The sequence below is a fragment of the Antennarius striatus genome, chromosome 10 (assembly GCF_040054535.1).
Source record: "Antennarius striatus isolate MH-2024 chromosome 10, ASM4005453v1, whole genome shotgun sequence".
Taxonomy (NCBI): domain Eukaryota; kingdom Metazoa; phylum Chordata; class Actinopteri; order Lophiiformes; family Antennariidae; genus Antennarius; species Antennarius striatus.
This window is the reverse complement of record NC_090785.1, coordinates 11003247-11021337: the sequence shown is the minus strand read 5'-3', so window position 1 is coordinate 11021337 and position 18091 is coordinate 11003247. Positions and strand designations below refer to the sequence as shown.

The window sequence follows — 18091 nt, the reverse complement described above, 5'->3', positions numbered from 1 at the left end:
TCTCTGATCTATTCTTTTTCAGCACCTTGGACAGCAACATTCTTTATACGCCTGCATGGTTTTGCAACACACAGATAATTGCCAGCATTTGCTCATGTATTTTTAGTGTATTTGAGTTCTTTCATACCTCCAAACTACACATATAGATCGATATATAAATTACACTTTTTAGCAAGAAAGTCATCCAGTTACAGTGTAAATACAACCGCTATTAGTTCTCAGTGTATTCTCCGATTCTCTCTAAAAACACACATGTGCACAACGGAACGTTCATCCTGAATAAACGATACGTTCATGTCACAAAACAATCCACACAGTTCCACACAACAAACTTCTCGATAGGCAATATCAGGCAAATTACAGCCTCTTGGACAGTGACAATGAAAACTGATTACACAGCTTTTCATGTCGTCCTTGTCTATGTTTTCCACCCTTTCTGCAGCACCCCTCCCCTTTAATAGTCATCTTCACTTCAAATGTCTGTTTTTGTATTTGATTTTGGAGCGATGCTCTCTTTTGCGCACTACATTTTCCGGTCACCTTAGGTTGCTTTTCTATTTTTTATTCCATTTTCCTAAATAGTTGAATTGTGACAATATTCATGGTTTTCATATGTAGTGTTGCAAGTTGGACTCATAGGGCCGCTGTTGGGACGTGCTATTGCTGCATGTTCTCGCAGTAGTCGTCGTGACTCGTTATCAGGGCACAGTCACACACATACTGTAGACCGCACGCTTCGGGAATTAGACCATTACAACCACGGACTTTCAGCTGGAAATAATATTTTCTTTCCAATTTTTTTGGAATTACAACACATTTCTCTTCTACTTGTATATTCTACTCGACGGATTCTTACTCCTGTAACGGAGGAATAGGCAATAACGGGATTGAAACGGAGATATCGGAGAGAACAATGAAACGGCAAGTACTGTTTTTAATCGCCATTCTCCGCCTGAGTTCCGTTATCGGCCAGGTCAGCTACTCTATCCCAGAGGAAATGAAAAAAGGCTCGTTGGTCGGTAACATTGCGGAAGATTTAGGTATAGATGTGAAACGGCTTAAATCGGGTAAAGCTCGAATCTATACGGGAGACAGTGTTCAGTATATTGAGCTGAACAGAGAACGAGGGGTCCTCCTTATTAAGGAAAAAATAGACCGGGAAGCGCTGTGCAGGCAGACAACGCCTTGTGCTTTACATTTCCAGATTACGTTAGAGAATCCGTTAGAATTATTCCCAGTTACCGTAGAAATAACAGATATGAACGACAATGCTCCAGCCTTTCAGAAGGAGGAGAGGCGCTTTGAAATCAGCGAATCGGCCGTCATTGGGTCGAAATTCATGCTGGAGAAAGCGATCGATTCTGACATCGGAATAAATGGTCTGCAGAAATATACTCTTAAACCAAGCGACAATTTTGTCCTTAAACTGCACACCCAGTTAGACGGTAGCAAAAAGGTAGAGATGATTTTACAAAAGGCTTTAGACCGAGAGAAACAGGAACACGTATCTTTAGTTCTGACGGCGGAGGACGGAGGAGAGCCGCAAATGACGGGGACGATGCAGATTCACGTCACCGTGTTGGATGTGAATGATAATGCCCCTGTCTTTAGCAAACCTGTGTATAAAGCAAGCGTGACCGAAAACTCTGCACTGGGAACCATTGTTACCAAGATCAGTGCTTCTGACGCAGACAAAGGCGCCAATGGAGAAGTGTCCTTTGTCATCGCGAACAGCATGGACACCGATTTAAAGTTATTTCATATAAATAGTGAGGGAGACGTGACAGTGCACGGTCCAATAGATTATGAAAGAGAAAGAAAATATCATATCGATATCGAAGCAATAGATGTTGGTGGACTGTCTGATTCCAGTAAGATAATAATTGATGTTATTGACGTGAATGATAACAGCCCAATTATAAATATGATATCAACGTCAGGATCAGCACCCGAGAATTCACCTGAGGAGACAGTGATAGCTTTAATGAGTGTGAACGACCCTGATGCTGAAAACAACGGGAGAGTTACCTGTGTGATAAATAATCACATCCCGTTTAAAATTAAATTTACCTCAAATAATTTCTACAGTCTACTAACAGACGGTTTTCTTGACAGAGAGAGATCCTCTGAGTATAACATCACCGTGAGCTGTTCTGATGAGGGAGTACCCTCCCTCTCCAGCAGCGTCACTCTCACCTTGCAGATCTCTGACGTCAATGATAACGCGCCTGTCTTTGAGAGGAGCTCATATGAGGCCTACATTGTAGAAAACAACACACCAGGTCTCTCTGTATTCACGGTGAAAGCTAGAGACGCTGACTGGAACCAGAATGCCCGTGTTTCTTACATCCTGGAGGACTCCTCTGTTAACGGAGTGCCAGTCTCCTCATATGTGTCTGTCAGTGCTGACAGTGGAGTCATCCATGCAGTGCGCTCTTTTGACTACGAGCAGATCAGAGATTTCCACTTCCGCGTCAGAGCGCAGGATGGAGGCTCCCCTCCTCTCAGTAGTAACGTGAGTGTGAAAATAGTGATCCAGGACCAGAACGACAACCCTCCTCAGGTTCTGTACCCAGTCCAGACTGGAGGCTCTCTGGTGGCTGAAATGGTGCCTCGTTCAGCAGATGTGGGCTATCTGGTGACCAAAGTGGTGGCTGTTGATGTGGACTCTGGACAGAATGCCTGGCTCTCCTATAAACTGCAGAAAGCCACAGACAGGGCGCTGTTTGAAGTGGGCTCACAGAATGGAGAAATCAGAAGCATCCGCCAAGTGTCTGATAAAGATGCTGTGAAACAAAGACTGACTGTTATAGTGGAGGACAACGGACAGCCCTCTCGTTCAGCTACAGTCATTGTTAACGTGGTGGTGGCGGACAGCTTCCCTGAAGTGCTGTCGGAGTTCACTGACTTTCCACACGACAAGGAGTACAATGACAACCTGACTTTTTACTTGGTGTTGGCTTTGGCTGTAGTTTCCTTCCTCTTCATCACGTCTTTGGTGGTGATTATCTCGGTGAAAATCTACAGGTGGAGACAGTCTCGCATCCTGTATCACTCCAGTCTCCCTGTCATTCCATATTATCCACCACGTTACTCAGACACTTTGGGGACAGGGACTCTCCCACACGTGTACAATTACGAGGTGTGCAGGACGACTGACTCCAGGAAGAGTGACTGTAAGTTCGGCAGAGCTGCTGGTCAGAACGTGTTGATAATGGATCCCAGTTCTACAGGGACGATGCAGCGGATACAGAGTGAGAAGAGCATCCTGGATGAACCAGACTCTCCTCTAGAGGTGAGAAGGCTGTAGCATTACAGAAACTCCCACTTATTAGTTGTCACTGCGGAAAACTTTAGTTCGATGCTAATTTTGTTTTCCCTATTCATTTTCTGAACCATGCAGAACGACATGTGACATTTTGCATCGGGGTTTTTTGTTAAATATGTCTATGTTATAATATAAACTACACCCTTATAATTCGAATTTGCTTTAGATATTTTTGACACATTTTATACACACCTGGTTTGAATGGTATTACCGTACTTTTAATTAAAACACCAGAGTGAAATACTGTACAGCTTTGCTACGCGCGTTTCCTTTTTCTCCACCTCGTCCCTGACATGTTTGTGCAGTGATACATGTTGAACTCAATGGGCCGCTGTTGCCTTGTCTGTTGCAGATATAGTTTTTTTTTTTTTTTTGTCGTACCGACTCTTTATTCCGATGGGTGTGTGTGAGAGAGGGGAGGCACAGACCTCATTGTCTCCAGTAGACGGACAAATAGACACGACGAAGCGCTTCTGTCTTTTGCGTCTAAACCGAGGATTATTTGTGCTTCATGTTTTTACATTGAACTGCTGACCATCTGTCTGTCGGATTTTATGACGCTGCTGTTTCTTTTCCTCGAGCTAATTTGAAACAATGACACGGCAAGTGCTGCTATTTATTTCGGTCTTTTCTCTTAGTTCGGTCAGTGGACAGGTCGCCTATTCCATTTCTGAAGAAATGGCGACCGGCTCGTTTGTTGGCAACGTAGCTCAGGATTTAGGTTTAGACGTGAAACGACTGAAGTTAGGTAATGCTCGTGTGTATTCTGGTGATAGCAAAAAGTACATCGAGCTGAGCAGTGATCGAGGGGTCCTCCTTATCAAAGAGAGAATAGACAGAGAGGCGTTGTGCGGCGAAACGACTCCGTGCGCATTGCATTTTCAGATTGTGTTAGAACATCCTATGGAATATTACAGCGTTACTGTTGAGGTCAAAGATATCAATGATAATCCGCCAACCTTTGAAAAAAACGAAATAAGATTCATTATTAGCGAGTCTGCAATCGTTGGGTCAAAATTTGATTTGGAAAGAGCTGCGGATTTGGATGTTGGCACGAACTCTCTCCAAAGCTACATCCTCAAACCAAGCGATGATTTCTTACTTAAGCTGCACACCCAAGCAGATGGTACTGATAATGTAGAAATGGTCTTACAGACACCTTTGGACAGAGAAAATAATGAGTTAATATCTCTGACGTTAACGGCTGTAGATGGAGGAGAGCCGCAGATGTCCGGGACAATGCAGATTCTCATCACCGTATTAGATGCTAATGATAATGCCCCCGTTTTTACGCAGCCGATATACAAAGGCAGCGTGGACGAAAACGCCGAAAAAGGCACAGTCGTGACGACAGTAAGAGCGTCCGATGCTGACCATGGCTTAAACGGTAAAATTACGTATTCAATTACAAACACATTAGATGATGTCAAATACATGTTTGAAATAAATGAGGAAAATGGCGATGTTAGTTTAAAGGGACGTTTAGATTATGAGAAGAAAAGACATTTTCAGATCAATGTGCGAGGGAGGGATAATGGTGGGCTAACGGACACTTGTAAAGTGATTGTAGATGTCGTTGATATAAATGACAATGAACCAACAATCAAGATCATGTCTACGTCAGCGATAATATCAGAAAGTGCTAAACTAAACACGGTAGTTACGATGATTAACATTCAAGACCCAGACTCTGGTGAAAATGGAAAAGTTATTTGTTTTATTAGCGACAATTTTCCCTTTGTATTGAAGTCAACGTCACATAATTTCTACAGTTTAGTAACAGACAGTGATTTAGACAGAGAGAGCTCCTCTGAGTATAACATCACCGTGAGCTGTTCTGATGAGGGAGTACCCTCCCTCTCCAGCAGCGTCACTCTCACCTTGCAGATCTCTGACGTCAATGATAACGCGCCTGTCTTTGAGAGGAGCTCATATGAGGCCTACATTGTAGAAAACAACACACCAGGTCTCTCTGTATTCACGGTGAAAGCTAGAGACGCTGACTGGAACCAGAATGCCCGTGTTTCTTACATCCTGGAGGACTCCTCTGTTAACGGAGTGCCAGTCTCCTCATATGTGTCCGTCAGTGCTGACAGTGGAGTCATCCATGCAGTGCGCTCTTTTGACTACGAGCAGATCAGAGATTTCCACTTCCGCGTCAGAGCGCAGGATGGAGGCTCCCCTCCTCTCAGTAGTAACGTGAGTGTGAAAATAGTGATCCAGGACCAGAACGACAACCCTCCTCAGGTTCTGTACCCAGTCCAGACTGGAGGCTCTCTGGTGGCTGAAATGGTGCCTCGTTCAGCAGATGTGGGCTATCTGGTGACCAAAGTGGTGGCTGTTGATGTGGACTCTGGACAGAATGCCTGGCTCTCCTATAAACTGCAGAAAGCCACAGACAGGGCGCTGTTTGAAGTGGGCTCACAGAATGGAGAAATCAGAAGCATCCGCCAAGTGTCTGATAAAGATGCTGTGAAACAAAGACTGACTGTTATAGTGGAGGACAACGGACAGCCCTCTCGTTCAGCTACAGTCATTGTTAACGTGGTGGTGGCGGACAGCTTCCCTGAAGTGCTGTCGGAGTTCACTGACTTTCCACACGACAAGGAGTACAATGACAACCTGACTTTTTACTTGGTGTTGGCTTTGGCTGTAGTTTCCTTCCTCTTCATCACGTCTCTGGTGGTGATTATCTCGGTGAAAATCTACAGGTGGAGACAGTCTCGCATCCTGTATCACTCCAGTCTCCCTGTCATTCCATATTATCCACCACGTTACTCAGACACTGTGGGGACAGGGACTCTCCCACACGTGTACAATTACGAGGTGTGCAGGACGACTGACTCCAGAAAGAGTGACTGTAAGTTCGGCAGAGCTGCTGGTCAGAACGTGTTGATAATGGATCCCAGTTCTACAGGGACGATGCAGCGGATACAGAGTGAGAAGAGCATCCTGGATGAACCAGACTCTCCTATAGAGGTTTGTAATTTAGAGTTAATTTAATTTGGAACTTCTAAGCAAGTGTCTACAATCTGTAAGAGAATTAATGGTCGCTTCGTAGTTCCTCTGCCATCAGCACCATGGACAGAGACATTCCCGTTTTGATGTGGATTGACTCATCACTGACAAAATTAAATGGTTGAATATGATTTGATTTGCAGCTATTTTGTTAGTACCTGAGATGGTTGCTCAATTTTAGCTATGATACTTCGTAGATTTTAATAAATTCCTGTAATCTCATTCCTTCCTCTTACGTTATCCTTCTTTCTTTCCCCCTGATGAATTTTACATTTCTGTAAAATAAGTGCGGTTTCAACGGAAATTTTTACGTCAATTACCTCACAAATTCTAATTATCACTATAGTATTTTGTGCAGTTTCGTTTCTCAATTTGTTTGGTTTATCTGTCTAAAACCGTAGTCAGCTCAGACATTTTATTATGTCTTCATAGTCAGATGGACGGTTTGGACATTTATTCTGCAATATAGACTTTGAACTCAAAGGGACGCTGTTTACCATTATCTTTCAGTTTCACAGCAGTTACGTTGTGCCTCCCATCACCGTATTTTTTTTCTCTTTTTGTTCGCAAAGAGGAGGGGAAGTGGAAGAAAGCACACGCTCTTTTCAGAACAGAACAAACTCGGATTTATTTATTTTCTTTTCTGGTATGATTTTTCACGCTGCTTTTGCCCATCGGATTTAACACACATTTCTAAAGGTAAACTGGAAGGTTTACAAGAGAATTCAATACGGAGATGAACTCGGATTTAACAATGACACGGCAAGTACTGCTGTTTATCTCGGTCTTCTCTCTCAGCGCAGTCCTTGGGCAGGTCAGCTACTCCATTCCCGAGGAAATGGCGAAAGGTTCTTTCGTCGGTAACATAGCTCAGGATTTGGGTTTAGATGTCAAAAGGATGAAATCAGGCAAGGCTCGCGTTTTCACAAGAGACAGCGCAGAATACATGGAGCTGAACAAAGACAGAGGGGTCCTCCTTATCAAAGAGAGGATAGACAGAGAGGCGCTCTGCGAGGAAACGATGCTTTGCGCTTTACATTATCAGATAATATTAGAGGATCCAATGGAATTCTACAGTGTAAATATCGAAATCACAGATATTAATGATAACCCTCCCACATTTGAAACAGATAAGAAACATTTTAATATCAGCGAGTCTACGCCCCCTGGAACGACATTTATTTTAGACAGGGCGATCGATATCGATGTAGGAGAAAACGGTTTAAAGACGTATGTCCTGAAACCCTCGGATACATTCTCACTCAAAATGAACAGTCGTGTAGATTCCACCAAAATTGTGGAGATGCTTTTGCAAACACCACTGGATCGAGAGAAAAAGGATCATTTAGCTCTCGTTCTTACAGCCGTGGACGGAGGCGACCCGCAGATGACGGGAACAATGCAGATTGTCGTGTCTGTTTTAGACTCGAATGACAATGCACCCGTTTTTACACAAGCTATTTATAAAGCCTCCATTAAAGAGAATGCATCAGAAGGAACAGTCGTAGCTAGAGTGACTGCAGAAGATGCAGATATTGGCTTTAATAGTAAAATAACTTATTCAATTTCAAATGCTCTCGATCATGCCCGTGGACTATTTAAAATAAATAGAGACACTGGTGAGATCACTTTAGTTGGAACACTCGATTATGAAAAGTCTAGAAATGTTCAAATAAATATTCTAGCAAATGACGGTGGTGGGCTAACTGGTTCTTGTAAGGTGATAGTTGATGTGTTAGACGTAAATGACAATAAACCTGATATTCATATTATGTCAAAATCGAATATCATATCGGAAGATGCTAAAACTAACACTGTAGTGACAATGATAAGTGTTGAGGATGCTGACTCTGGTGAAAACGGTAAGCTACTGTGCTTCATCAGTGATGACACGCATTTTACATTGAAGTCCACATCAAATAATTTTTATAGTTTAATAACAGACAGTGATTTAGACAGAGAGAGATCCTCTGAGTATAACATCACCGTGAGCTGTTCTGATGAGGGAGTACCCTCCCTCTCCAGCAGCGTCACTCTCACCTTGCAGATCTCTGACGTCAATGATAACGCGCCTGTCTTTGAGAGGAGCTCATATGAGGCCTACATTGTAGAAAACAACACACCAGGTCTCTCTGTATTCACGGTGAAAGCTAGAGACGCTGACTGGAACCAGAATGCCCGTGTTTCTTACATCCTGGAGGACTCCTCTGTTAACGGAGTGCCAGTCTCCTCATATGTGTCCGTCAGTGCTGACAGTGGAGTCATCCATGCAGTGCGCTCTTTTGACTACGAGCAGATCAGAGATTTCCACTTCCGCGTCAGAGCGCAGGATGGAGGCTCCCCTCCTCTCAGTAGTAACGTGAGTGTGAAAATAGTGATCCAGGACCAGAACGACAACCCTCCTCAGGTTCTGTACCCAGTCCAGACTGGAGGCTCTCTGGTGGCTGAAATGGTGCCTCGTTCAGCAGATGTGGGCTATCTGGTGACCAAAGTGGTGGCTGTTGATGTGGACTCTGGACAGAATGCCTGGCTCTCCTATAAACTGCAGAAAGCCACAGACAGGGCGCTGTTTGAAGTGGGCTCACAGAATGGAGAAATCAGAAGCATCCGCCAAGTGTCTGATAAAGATGCTGTGAAACAAAGACTGACTGTTATAGTGGAGGACAACGGACAGCCCTCTCGTTCAGCTACAGTCATTGTTAACGTGGTGGTGGCGGACAGCTTCCCTGAAGTGCTGTCGGAGTTCACTGACTTTCCACACGACAAGGAGTACAATGACAACCTGACTTTTTACTTGGTGTTGGCTTTGGCTGTAGTTTCCTTCCTCTTCATCACGTCTTTGGTGGTGATTATCTCGGTGAAAATCTACAGGTGGAGACAGTCTCGCATCCTGTATCACTCCAGTCTCCCTGTCATTCCATATTATCCACCACGTTACTCAGACACTGTGGGGACAGGGACTCTCCCACACGTGTACAATTACGAGGTGTGCAGGACGACTGACTCCAGAAAGAGTGACTGTAAGTTCGGCAGAGCTGCTAGTCAGAACGTGTTGATAATGGATCCCAGTTCTACAGGGACGATGCAGCGGATACAGAGTGAGAAGAGCATCCTGGACGAACCAGACTCTCCTCTAGAGGTTAGAAATTACCTGCTATTTTTCCTCTGCTGTCATCACACTTGAAAACGCCATCGTTTTCATTACCTTGTAGAGCGGCATGTTCACGTGTCGATAGTCATGTATTTTAGTCGAGTTGTATTTATACCAGGGCTTTGAACCAGAATTGTTTGCCAGTCGCTTCGTTCCGAACAGAAACGGAATTATAACGTTTCCGGTTTCGCGTTCCACTCATAAACTGATGTTCCTGAACCGGTTAATAACGTTCCTTGTAAATATAAATATGTAGGTGCCGTATTTTGCGCACCAGACGCGCTTAAAAGCCTTAAAATTTCTCAAAAATCAACCCTACGCTTTTTAACATTACGCGTCACTGAGTTCCAAAATCTGTAAAAATGTTTTCTGTGGTTTTAGTCAGCGATCCGCCAGATCGGCCATTGTCCACCGACGTAGGACGTATTACGTCACTGCGTACGCCGGCAGCGATGGACCAATTAGAGAACATGACGGAAGGCTCCGTCCGGCACACCCCCGGTAGGTACCGGTATAGGGTGTATGCCGGTACGGTACCGCAGGTATGCTGTTAACCACATTTGATTGGCTGAAGACCCCCGACAATGACGTCACCGAAGAGACACGCTTACGACACAACATGTAAACTCCAGACTATCAGTTCCGGTTGTTCCGGTTCACGTAAAGAGACCGGGGGGCTTTTTTCACGCTTCTCCATCTCTCTTGATCTGTGACTCCATGCCCCCCCCCCCCCCCCCACACCACCGCTTCTGTCAGAAACACGTCAAGCGGCTGAACTCGGAGCTCGTCTTCATCCTGGAGGATTAAAGAAAGAACTCCACCCGCTGGACATCGGTGTGAACAGAGCCTTAAAGTCAAGCTGCGTGTCGTGGAGCGATGGATGAGAGACGTGAACACACGTTCACCAGGACTGGAGGCAGTGCCGAGGAGTTACACCCCCTCAATATGTGGTGGGTTGTGGATCCTGGACTAACGTGTCTGCCTCGACTTTTGTCCGATGTTTCGCTAAAGCCGGCATCATTACCGGACAGACACCCGGGAACCAGACGGTCAGCGGTGGAGAAACTACCGAGATGTTCAATGCAGACCGAAGATGAGGACTTAGAAGGATTTAGCACAGATTTATCAAAAAATAAAGAAATAAAAACATATTTAAAAAATAATGTCGGTGTATTTTTTGAAATTTAAATACGTAGTACAACACAGTCCAACCTCAATCAGCTTTTTGCTTTTGTTAGCAAGCATGTACTGGACAATGATGTGCGCCTTGTGTCGTTAAAGTACAGAAATAAACTCCGTTATTTTGACTGCGCCTCTTTATACAATGAGACGAATGGTGCGCAAAATACGATAATTTAAGGACTTTTAAATTGGCAACTAAAGCAATTAGTTTATAGACTATAATTATAGATATGCCCCTACCCTACAGTAAACACAGCACTACACCACTGCTTTATGACAGTTGTATCACTGTAGTTAAGGCTTATGCCTCCTACTTAGACACTACATGAAATAAGACAAGAATAACTTCCACCATGTCATTTATTGCTGAACAACAGATCTTCATTGTTCTTCTCCCATAACTCAGTATTGCTACAAAGCGCTGGTAGTACGGGAACACACTGCTCTGAAAATGACTGCAGCCAATGAGTTAATGTCTAAATCATACATTTTTAAGATTGACATACTGCAGTGTTTACCTGTAATGATTAAATGGTGACTAGGAGACTTCCCTTTTCTTTACTGCTGCTGATAGCCGCTACTTCTCTCCGCTCTCATCCCGCGTCCAGTGAATGACAGGAAGTGACACATGAGGTCAAATATTTTTTTAAGAACGAAAAAAAACCCGGTATTAACCGGTTTACAATTAATTTCTGTTCGATTCTGTTCCGGAACATTAAAAAATATAAAGTTTTCGGTTCGTTTTCGTTCAATGAACCGGTTCAAAGCCCTGATTTCTACGCGTCTCTTCATTTTTTTAAATTATATATTTAGTGGTGCTGCAATCGTTAATAGCATATTAATTATGAGAAATATCTGTGCCTCATAATATTTTTGACTGTTCTACAAATCTTATCTTGTTTTATTATGTTTTTATATCCAATGAAATAAGATTTTAATGTGATTGTAGGTTGTCATCCTCCCTTGGGTTTGTCTGAAATAATATACATTATTCTGACCTGCAAAAGTAACTAAAAGATCCGTGTGATACTGATGCATTTGTTCTAGTGTTTTGGATGATGTTCCGGATATATGTTATCTTCACATGAGACGTATTGAGACGTATTTATTTGAAAGTGTTTCTTTGCTGTTTCTTATTTTTTGCACAGACATATTGGTATAGTTCACATGCTATTTTGCATTTTGAACTCAGAGTGCCGCTGTTCGTCTGCGTTAGACTTACCGCAGACACGCTGCACCTCCCAACAAATCTGTATTTTAGAGAGAGAGAGAGAAAGACCGAAGCAATGCACATTGTCTGGGATTTAACGGAGATAGAGAACAAGGAATATTTTTCTCGCTGAATATTTGCTTTACAACGAATTTGGTGCAAAGATTTCACGGGAATAAATCCTAGATCTGGGGTTCTATCGGGATAACATCGGACAGAACAATGAGAGGGCAAGTACTTCTGTTCTTCTCGGTCCACTGTCTCAGCTCGGTACTCGGACAGGTCAGTTACTCCATTCCCGAGGAAATGCCGAAAGGATCTCTTGTAGGCAACATGGTAAAAGATTTTGGTTTGGATGTCAAAAGATTAAAGTCTGGTAAAGCTCGCATTTATACTCGGGACAGCTACGAGTATATTGAGCTGAATAACGAACGAGGAGTCCTCCTCATCAAAGACAGGATCGACAGAGAGGCGCTCTGCGGACAAACGACGCCCTGCGCGCTGCGTTTTAAGATTATACTCGAGAATCCGATGGAATTTTACAGTGTTACTATTGAGATCACAGATGTCAATGATAACCCCCCATCTTTCGAGAAAAATGACGTCAGATTTAAAATAAGTGAATCCGCCGTTACTGGGGCAAAATTCATTCTGGATCGGGCGGTGGATCCTGATGTAGGCTCAAATGGACTGCAAACATATAGACTTGAACCGACAGATAATTTTTCTGTTAAATTACACGATCAGGCAGATGGAACGAAAAATGTTGAGATGGTCTTAACAAAACCTCTTGACAGAGAAAAAAATGAAGATCTTTCCTTGGTGCTGACGGCGGTAGATGGCGGAGAGCCACAGATGACAGGAACAATGAAGATTTTTATCACTGTTTTAGACGTAAATGACAATGCTCCTATTTTCACGGAGCCCATTTATAAAGCATCCATAGAAGAAAATGCACCAGTAGGAACAGTTGTCGCGACAGTGACAGCGACAGACGCAGATGAAGGATCTAATGGTAGAATAACGTATTCAATCTCAACTAAATTGGATAATGCGCGTGGTGTGTTTGAAGTAAATCATCAAAATGGGGAAATCAGACTAAGGGAAACTATAAACTATGAAAAGGATCGAATGTTTCAAATCAATATTCGAGCAAGTGATGATGGAGGACTAGTGGACTCCTGCAAAGTAATAATAGATGTCATTGACATTAATGATAATAAACCTGATATACACATTTTGTCAAAATCAAACGTGATATCAGAAGATTCTAAAACTGGTACTGTTGTGACAATGATAAATGTTGAGGACGCGGACTCGGGTGAAAGCGGCAACGTTCAGTGCGCAATAAATGATAATATTCCCTTTGCGATGAAATCCTCAAACAATGATTTCTACACTTTAGTAACAGACAGTGATTTAGACAGAGAGAGATCCTCTGAGTATAACATCACCGTGAGCTGTTCTGATGAGGGAGTACCCTCCCTCTCCAGCAGCGTCACTCTCACCTTGCAGATCTCTGACGTCAATGATAACGCGCCTGTCTTTGAGAGGAGCTCATATGAGGCCTACATTGTAGAAAACAACACACCAGGTCTCTCTGTATTCACGGTGAAAGCTAGAGACGCTGACTGGAACCAGAATGCCCGTGTTTCTTACATCCTGGAGGACTCCTCTGTTAACGGAGTGCCAGTCTCCTCATATGTGTCCGTCAGTGCTGACAGTGGAGTCATCCATGCAGTGCGCTCTTTTGACTACGAGCAGATCAGAGATTTCCACTTCCGCGTCAGAGCGCAGGATGGAGGCTCCCCTCCTCTCAGTAGTAACGTGAGTGTGAAAATAGTGATCCAGGACCAGAACGACAACCCTCCTCAGGTTCTGTACCCAGTCCAGACTGGAGGCTCTCTGGTGGCTGAAATGGTGCCTCGTTCAGCAGATGTGGGCTATCTGGTGACCAAAGTGGTGGCTGTTGATGTGGACTCTGGACAGAATGCCTGGCTCTCCTATAAACTGCAGAAAGCCACAGACAGGGCGCTGTTTGAAGTGGGCTCACAGAATGGAGAAATCAGAAGCATCCGCCAAGTGTCTGATAAAGATGCTGTGAAACAAAGACTGACTGTTATAGTGGAGGACAACGGACAGCCCTCTCGTTCAGCTACAGTCATTGTTAACGTGGTGGTGGCGGACAGCTTCCCTGAAGTGCTGTCGGAGTTCACTGACTTTCCACACGACAAGGAGTACAATGACAACCTGACTTTTTACTTGGTGTTGGCTTTGGCTGTAGTTTCCTTCCTCTTCATCACGTCTTTGGTGGTGATTATCTCGGTGAAAATCTACAGGTGGAGACAGTCTCGCATCCTGTATCACTCCAGTCTCCCTGTCATTCCATATTATCCACCACGTTACTCAGACACTGTGGGGACAGGGACTCTCCCACACGTGTACAATTACGAGGTGTGCAGAACGACTGACTCCAGAAAGAGTGACTGTAAGTTCGGCAGAGCTGCTGGTCAGAACGTGTTGATAATGGATCCCAGTTCTACAGGGACGATGCAGCGGATACAGAGTGAGAAGAGCATCCTGGATGAACCAGACTCTCCTCTAGAGGTTAGAAATTTGTACAAATGAATTCAGGACCATGGATAGAGAAACGTCTGTCTGTCTGTCTCTCTGTCTGTCTGTCTGTCTGTCTGTTGATTGGTCCGTCTGTTTATATTTTTACCGCACGTATACTTCTGTCAGCTTTTATACAGACTAATATTTCTGCATTTTATTTTTTCGTCCCTAAGTGCCGCTGTTGGTTAGCGTGATGAGAATAAGGTCCTTTACAGACAGAAGTCCGCCGTCATCTTTCTGCTGAACGGGTTGGTCCATTGCGTTATCGAGCTCCATTTTAATCGGAACAGTTGCCTGACAAAGACAGCAGCCAAGTTCCCAGCAATTATTTCGTGATAAAGTATTTATTCGGGTTCTGACGTGATTTCTTTTTCGTTTTGTTTGTTTCTTTTTTTTTTCTTTTTACATTCGGTTTTGACAGGCTTCCGTCATGACGGGAGGTCTGCATGTCATGGCCGGAAAAAAATCCTCCGCATTGTTCCCGTTTCTTGTCTGCTTTTGTGTCGCAGACATAGCTCTTGGACAGGTTCGTTATTCTATACCTGAAGAGATGACGATAGGTTCAGTTGTCGGGAATATCAATCAGGATTTAGGTGTGGATGTAAAGCGGATGAAATCCGGCCGGGCCAGGATTTTTACCGAAGACGGCAGTGAGTACATCGGTCTGAATGCAGAAAAAGGAACTCTGGTTGTGGCTAAAAGGATAGACAGAGAGGATTTGTGCAAACAAGCGTCTCCCTGCTCTCTTCATTTCCAAATTATCCTAGAAAATCCAATGGAGTTGCACCGAATTGATGTAGAGATCACAGATATTAATGATAATGCTCCGCTCTTTTCAAAACGGGAATACACATTCCAGGTTATTGAATCTACTTCTCCAGGGTCTCGCTTTTCTCTTGAAAGCGCCAGAGACCCAGATGTGGCCAAAAACACAATTTCAACATACAAACTCAACCCTACAGATCATTTCAAGTTGAATGTTGTTTCTCGGCCTGACGGAACCAAATATACTGAGATGGTTCTCCACACTACGCTTGATAGAGAAAAACAAGAGGAGCATAAATTAACTCTGACTGCATTTGACGGAGGCGATCCTCAGAAATCCGGCTCTGTTAAAATAAATATCGTTGTTTTGGATGCAAATGATAATGCGCCAGTGTTCACTCAGTCAGTTTACAGACTGAGTGTTCCAGAAAACGCGTCTCGGGGAACTGTTATTTTAACAGTGACTGCTACTGATAATGATAAAGGATCGAACGAAGAGGTGTCGTATTGGTTCTCCCAGCACACCGACAGTGCGTCATCTCTATTTAATATGGACCCAAACACCGGGGAAATGACTGTAATCGGTGCGTTAGATTATGAAAAAACTAAACGTTATGAAATGGATATAGAAGCTACAGATAAAGGAGGGTTGACAGACACAAGTAAAGTTCTAATTGAAGTGACAGACGTAAATGATAACGTTCCCGTTATAAGTATAATTTCTCTTTCAAATCCCATACCAGAGGACTCGGCTCCAGATACTGTTGTAGCAATGCTCAACATCAAAGATCTGGACTCAGGTAAAAATGGCCAGGTGAAGTGTTTTATTAGCCCTCATTTACCTTTCAAAATCAAATCATCGTCAACAAATTTTTACACGATGGTGACCGATGACGTTCTGGACCGCGAAACAGAGCAGGAATACAACATAACAATAACGGCAATGGATGAAGGCTCCCCTCCTTATTCTAACAATAAGACCATTAATTTGAAAATATCAGACGTAAACGACCACGCCCCAATGTTCACTCAACCGCTTTTGACCGCGTTCATGTCTGAAAACAATTCACCTGGGATGTCAGTTCTTTCTGTCAAAGCAAGTGATAAAGATTCCGGGAACAATGCACGCATTTCCTATTTTCTTGAACACAATCAAATGAATGGGATGTCAGCCTCAGATTATTTCTCAGTGAATGCAAATAGTGGGGAGATTCTTGCTGTGCGTTCCTTTGACTACGAGCAGACAAAAGAGTTTAATATTCGTGTCAGAGCTCAGGATGGAGGCTCCCCTCCTCTCAGTAGTAACGTGAGTGTGAAAATAGTGATCCAGGACCAGAACGACAACCCTCCTCAGGTTCTGTACCCAGTCCAGACTGGAGGCTCTCTGGTGGCTGAAATGGTGCCTCGTTCAGCAGATGTGGGCTATCTGGTGACCAAAGTGGTGGCTGTTGATGTGGACTCTGGACAGAATGCCTGGCTCTCCTATAAACTGCAGAAAGCCACAGACAGGGCGCTGTTTGAAGTGGGCTCACAGAATGGAGAAATCAGAAGCATCCGCCAAGTGTCTGATAAAGATGCTGTGAAACAAAGACTGACTGTTATAGTGGAGGACAACGGACAGCCCTCTCGTTCAGCTACAGTCATTGTTAACGTGGTGGTGGCGGACAGCTTCCCTGAAGTGCTGTCGGAGTTCACTGACTTTCCACACGACAAGGAGTACAATGACAACCTGACTTTTTACTTGGTGTTGGCTTTGGCTGTAGTTTCCTTCCTCTTCATCACGTCTTTGGTGGTGATTATCTCGGTGAAAATCTACAGGTGGAGAAACGAGCGTATGTTTTACAAATCAAAAGGGACTCTTCCTGTCATTCCATATTATCCGCCCCTGTACGCAGACATTGGAGGGACTGGTACATTGAAGCAGACACTCAGTTATGATGCGTATGGAACCGCTGACTCCAGAAAGAGTGATATAAAGTGCTCGCGGCCCTTCACCCAGAACACTCTCAGTGTTGACAGGACAGTGCCAAGACTTAAACCTGAGTCAGAGAACATGCTCACAGAGGTGAGACAGTATCTTCTTTGCATCTTTAAAACACTTCTTTCTACTTTGTCAGACTTTTTTGTAACATAACAAACCAATCCTGACTCATCATATATTAGCTCTGGTATGGTACTTTCATTTTGTTCCCTTTCCTCCACTTTAGTATCTTCCATTAAATTATTTAGACTGTACAATATACAACACGGGATTTTATTTCAAACTGATTGTATTCTTTTCACATTTCACTTTGATTTCAAACACATCTGTTTCTCTTCCACAAGGCTTCTGCTCACATCCAAATGCTGCTAGTGACTTTCCACTATTTTCATGTGTTCTCTTCGTATGTGGTTGTATGAGTTGTCAAACAGCTGTTTTGTTTAATGATACAACACTTCCTTGAAATAATGGCTGATTTTAAATTTGCTTTCCCCACCTCTTTTGACATTCTCATTGATTGATTCATTTATTATAGAGTTTGTAATTTATATAATATATTTCATTGAAATGCGAAATTATGTACAGAAAACATTGACATTGGGTTTAGTTATTTTTACATCCAGGAGCTGCAAAGTGAGACATGTTTTAGCTTATACCCATGCTAAAACACTGCAACTGATCGGTGTCTTATAGAGACACACAGTCCTGTACTGCACTATTCTTTCTGTGACCTAATTCCCTTCATAATACATTGCAGCCATAAACACAGTCCTTCACACACTGAGGAAACAGTGTGTGCAGCAAAAAGCAGTAAACAGATGTATGAAACCCATAAAGAAG

The 18091-nt window shown here is 43.5% G+C and overlaps 2 protein-coding genes across 16 annotated transcripts in view; both read left to right on the top strand.

Moving 5' to 3' along the window:
- Positions 1-18091, top strand: part of LOC137602779 (protocadherin gamma-A2-like) — a 208616-nt gene that overhangs the window by 140036 nt on the left and 50489 nt on the right. For 2 of the 15 annotated variants that reach the window (XM_068325805.1, XM_068325799.1), the window contains exon 1: positions 7101-9485. The exons of 9 other annotated variants lie outside the window; for them this stretch is intronic. In XM_068325805.1, the coding sequence (XP_068181906.1) occupies positions 7101-9485 (2385 nt within the window). Of the gene's footprint in view, positions 1-3740; positions 6308-7100; positions 9486-12096; positions 14497-14956; positions 17336-18091 lie in introns of those variants that run through there. 4 more of the 15 variants (XM_068325804.1, XM_068325811.1, XM_068325803.1 and 1 more) reach the window with 4 other exon arrangements.
- LOC137603132 (protocadherin beta-16-like) lies at positions 914-3310 on the top strand. Its single transcript, XM_068326369.1, has one exon. It carries the CDS (start codon positions 914-916, stop codon positions 3308-3310), a length of 2397 nt encoding a protein of 798 aa, XP_068182470.1.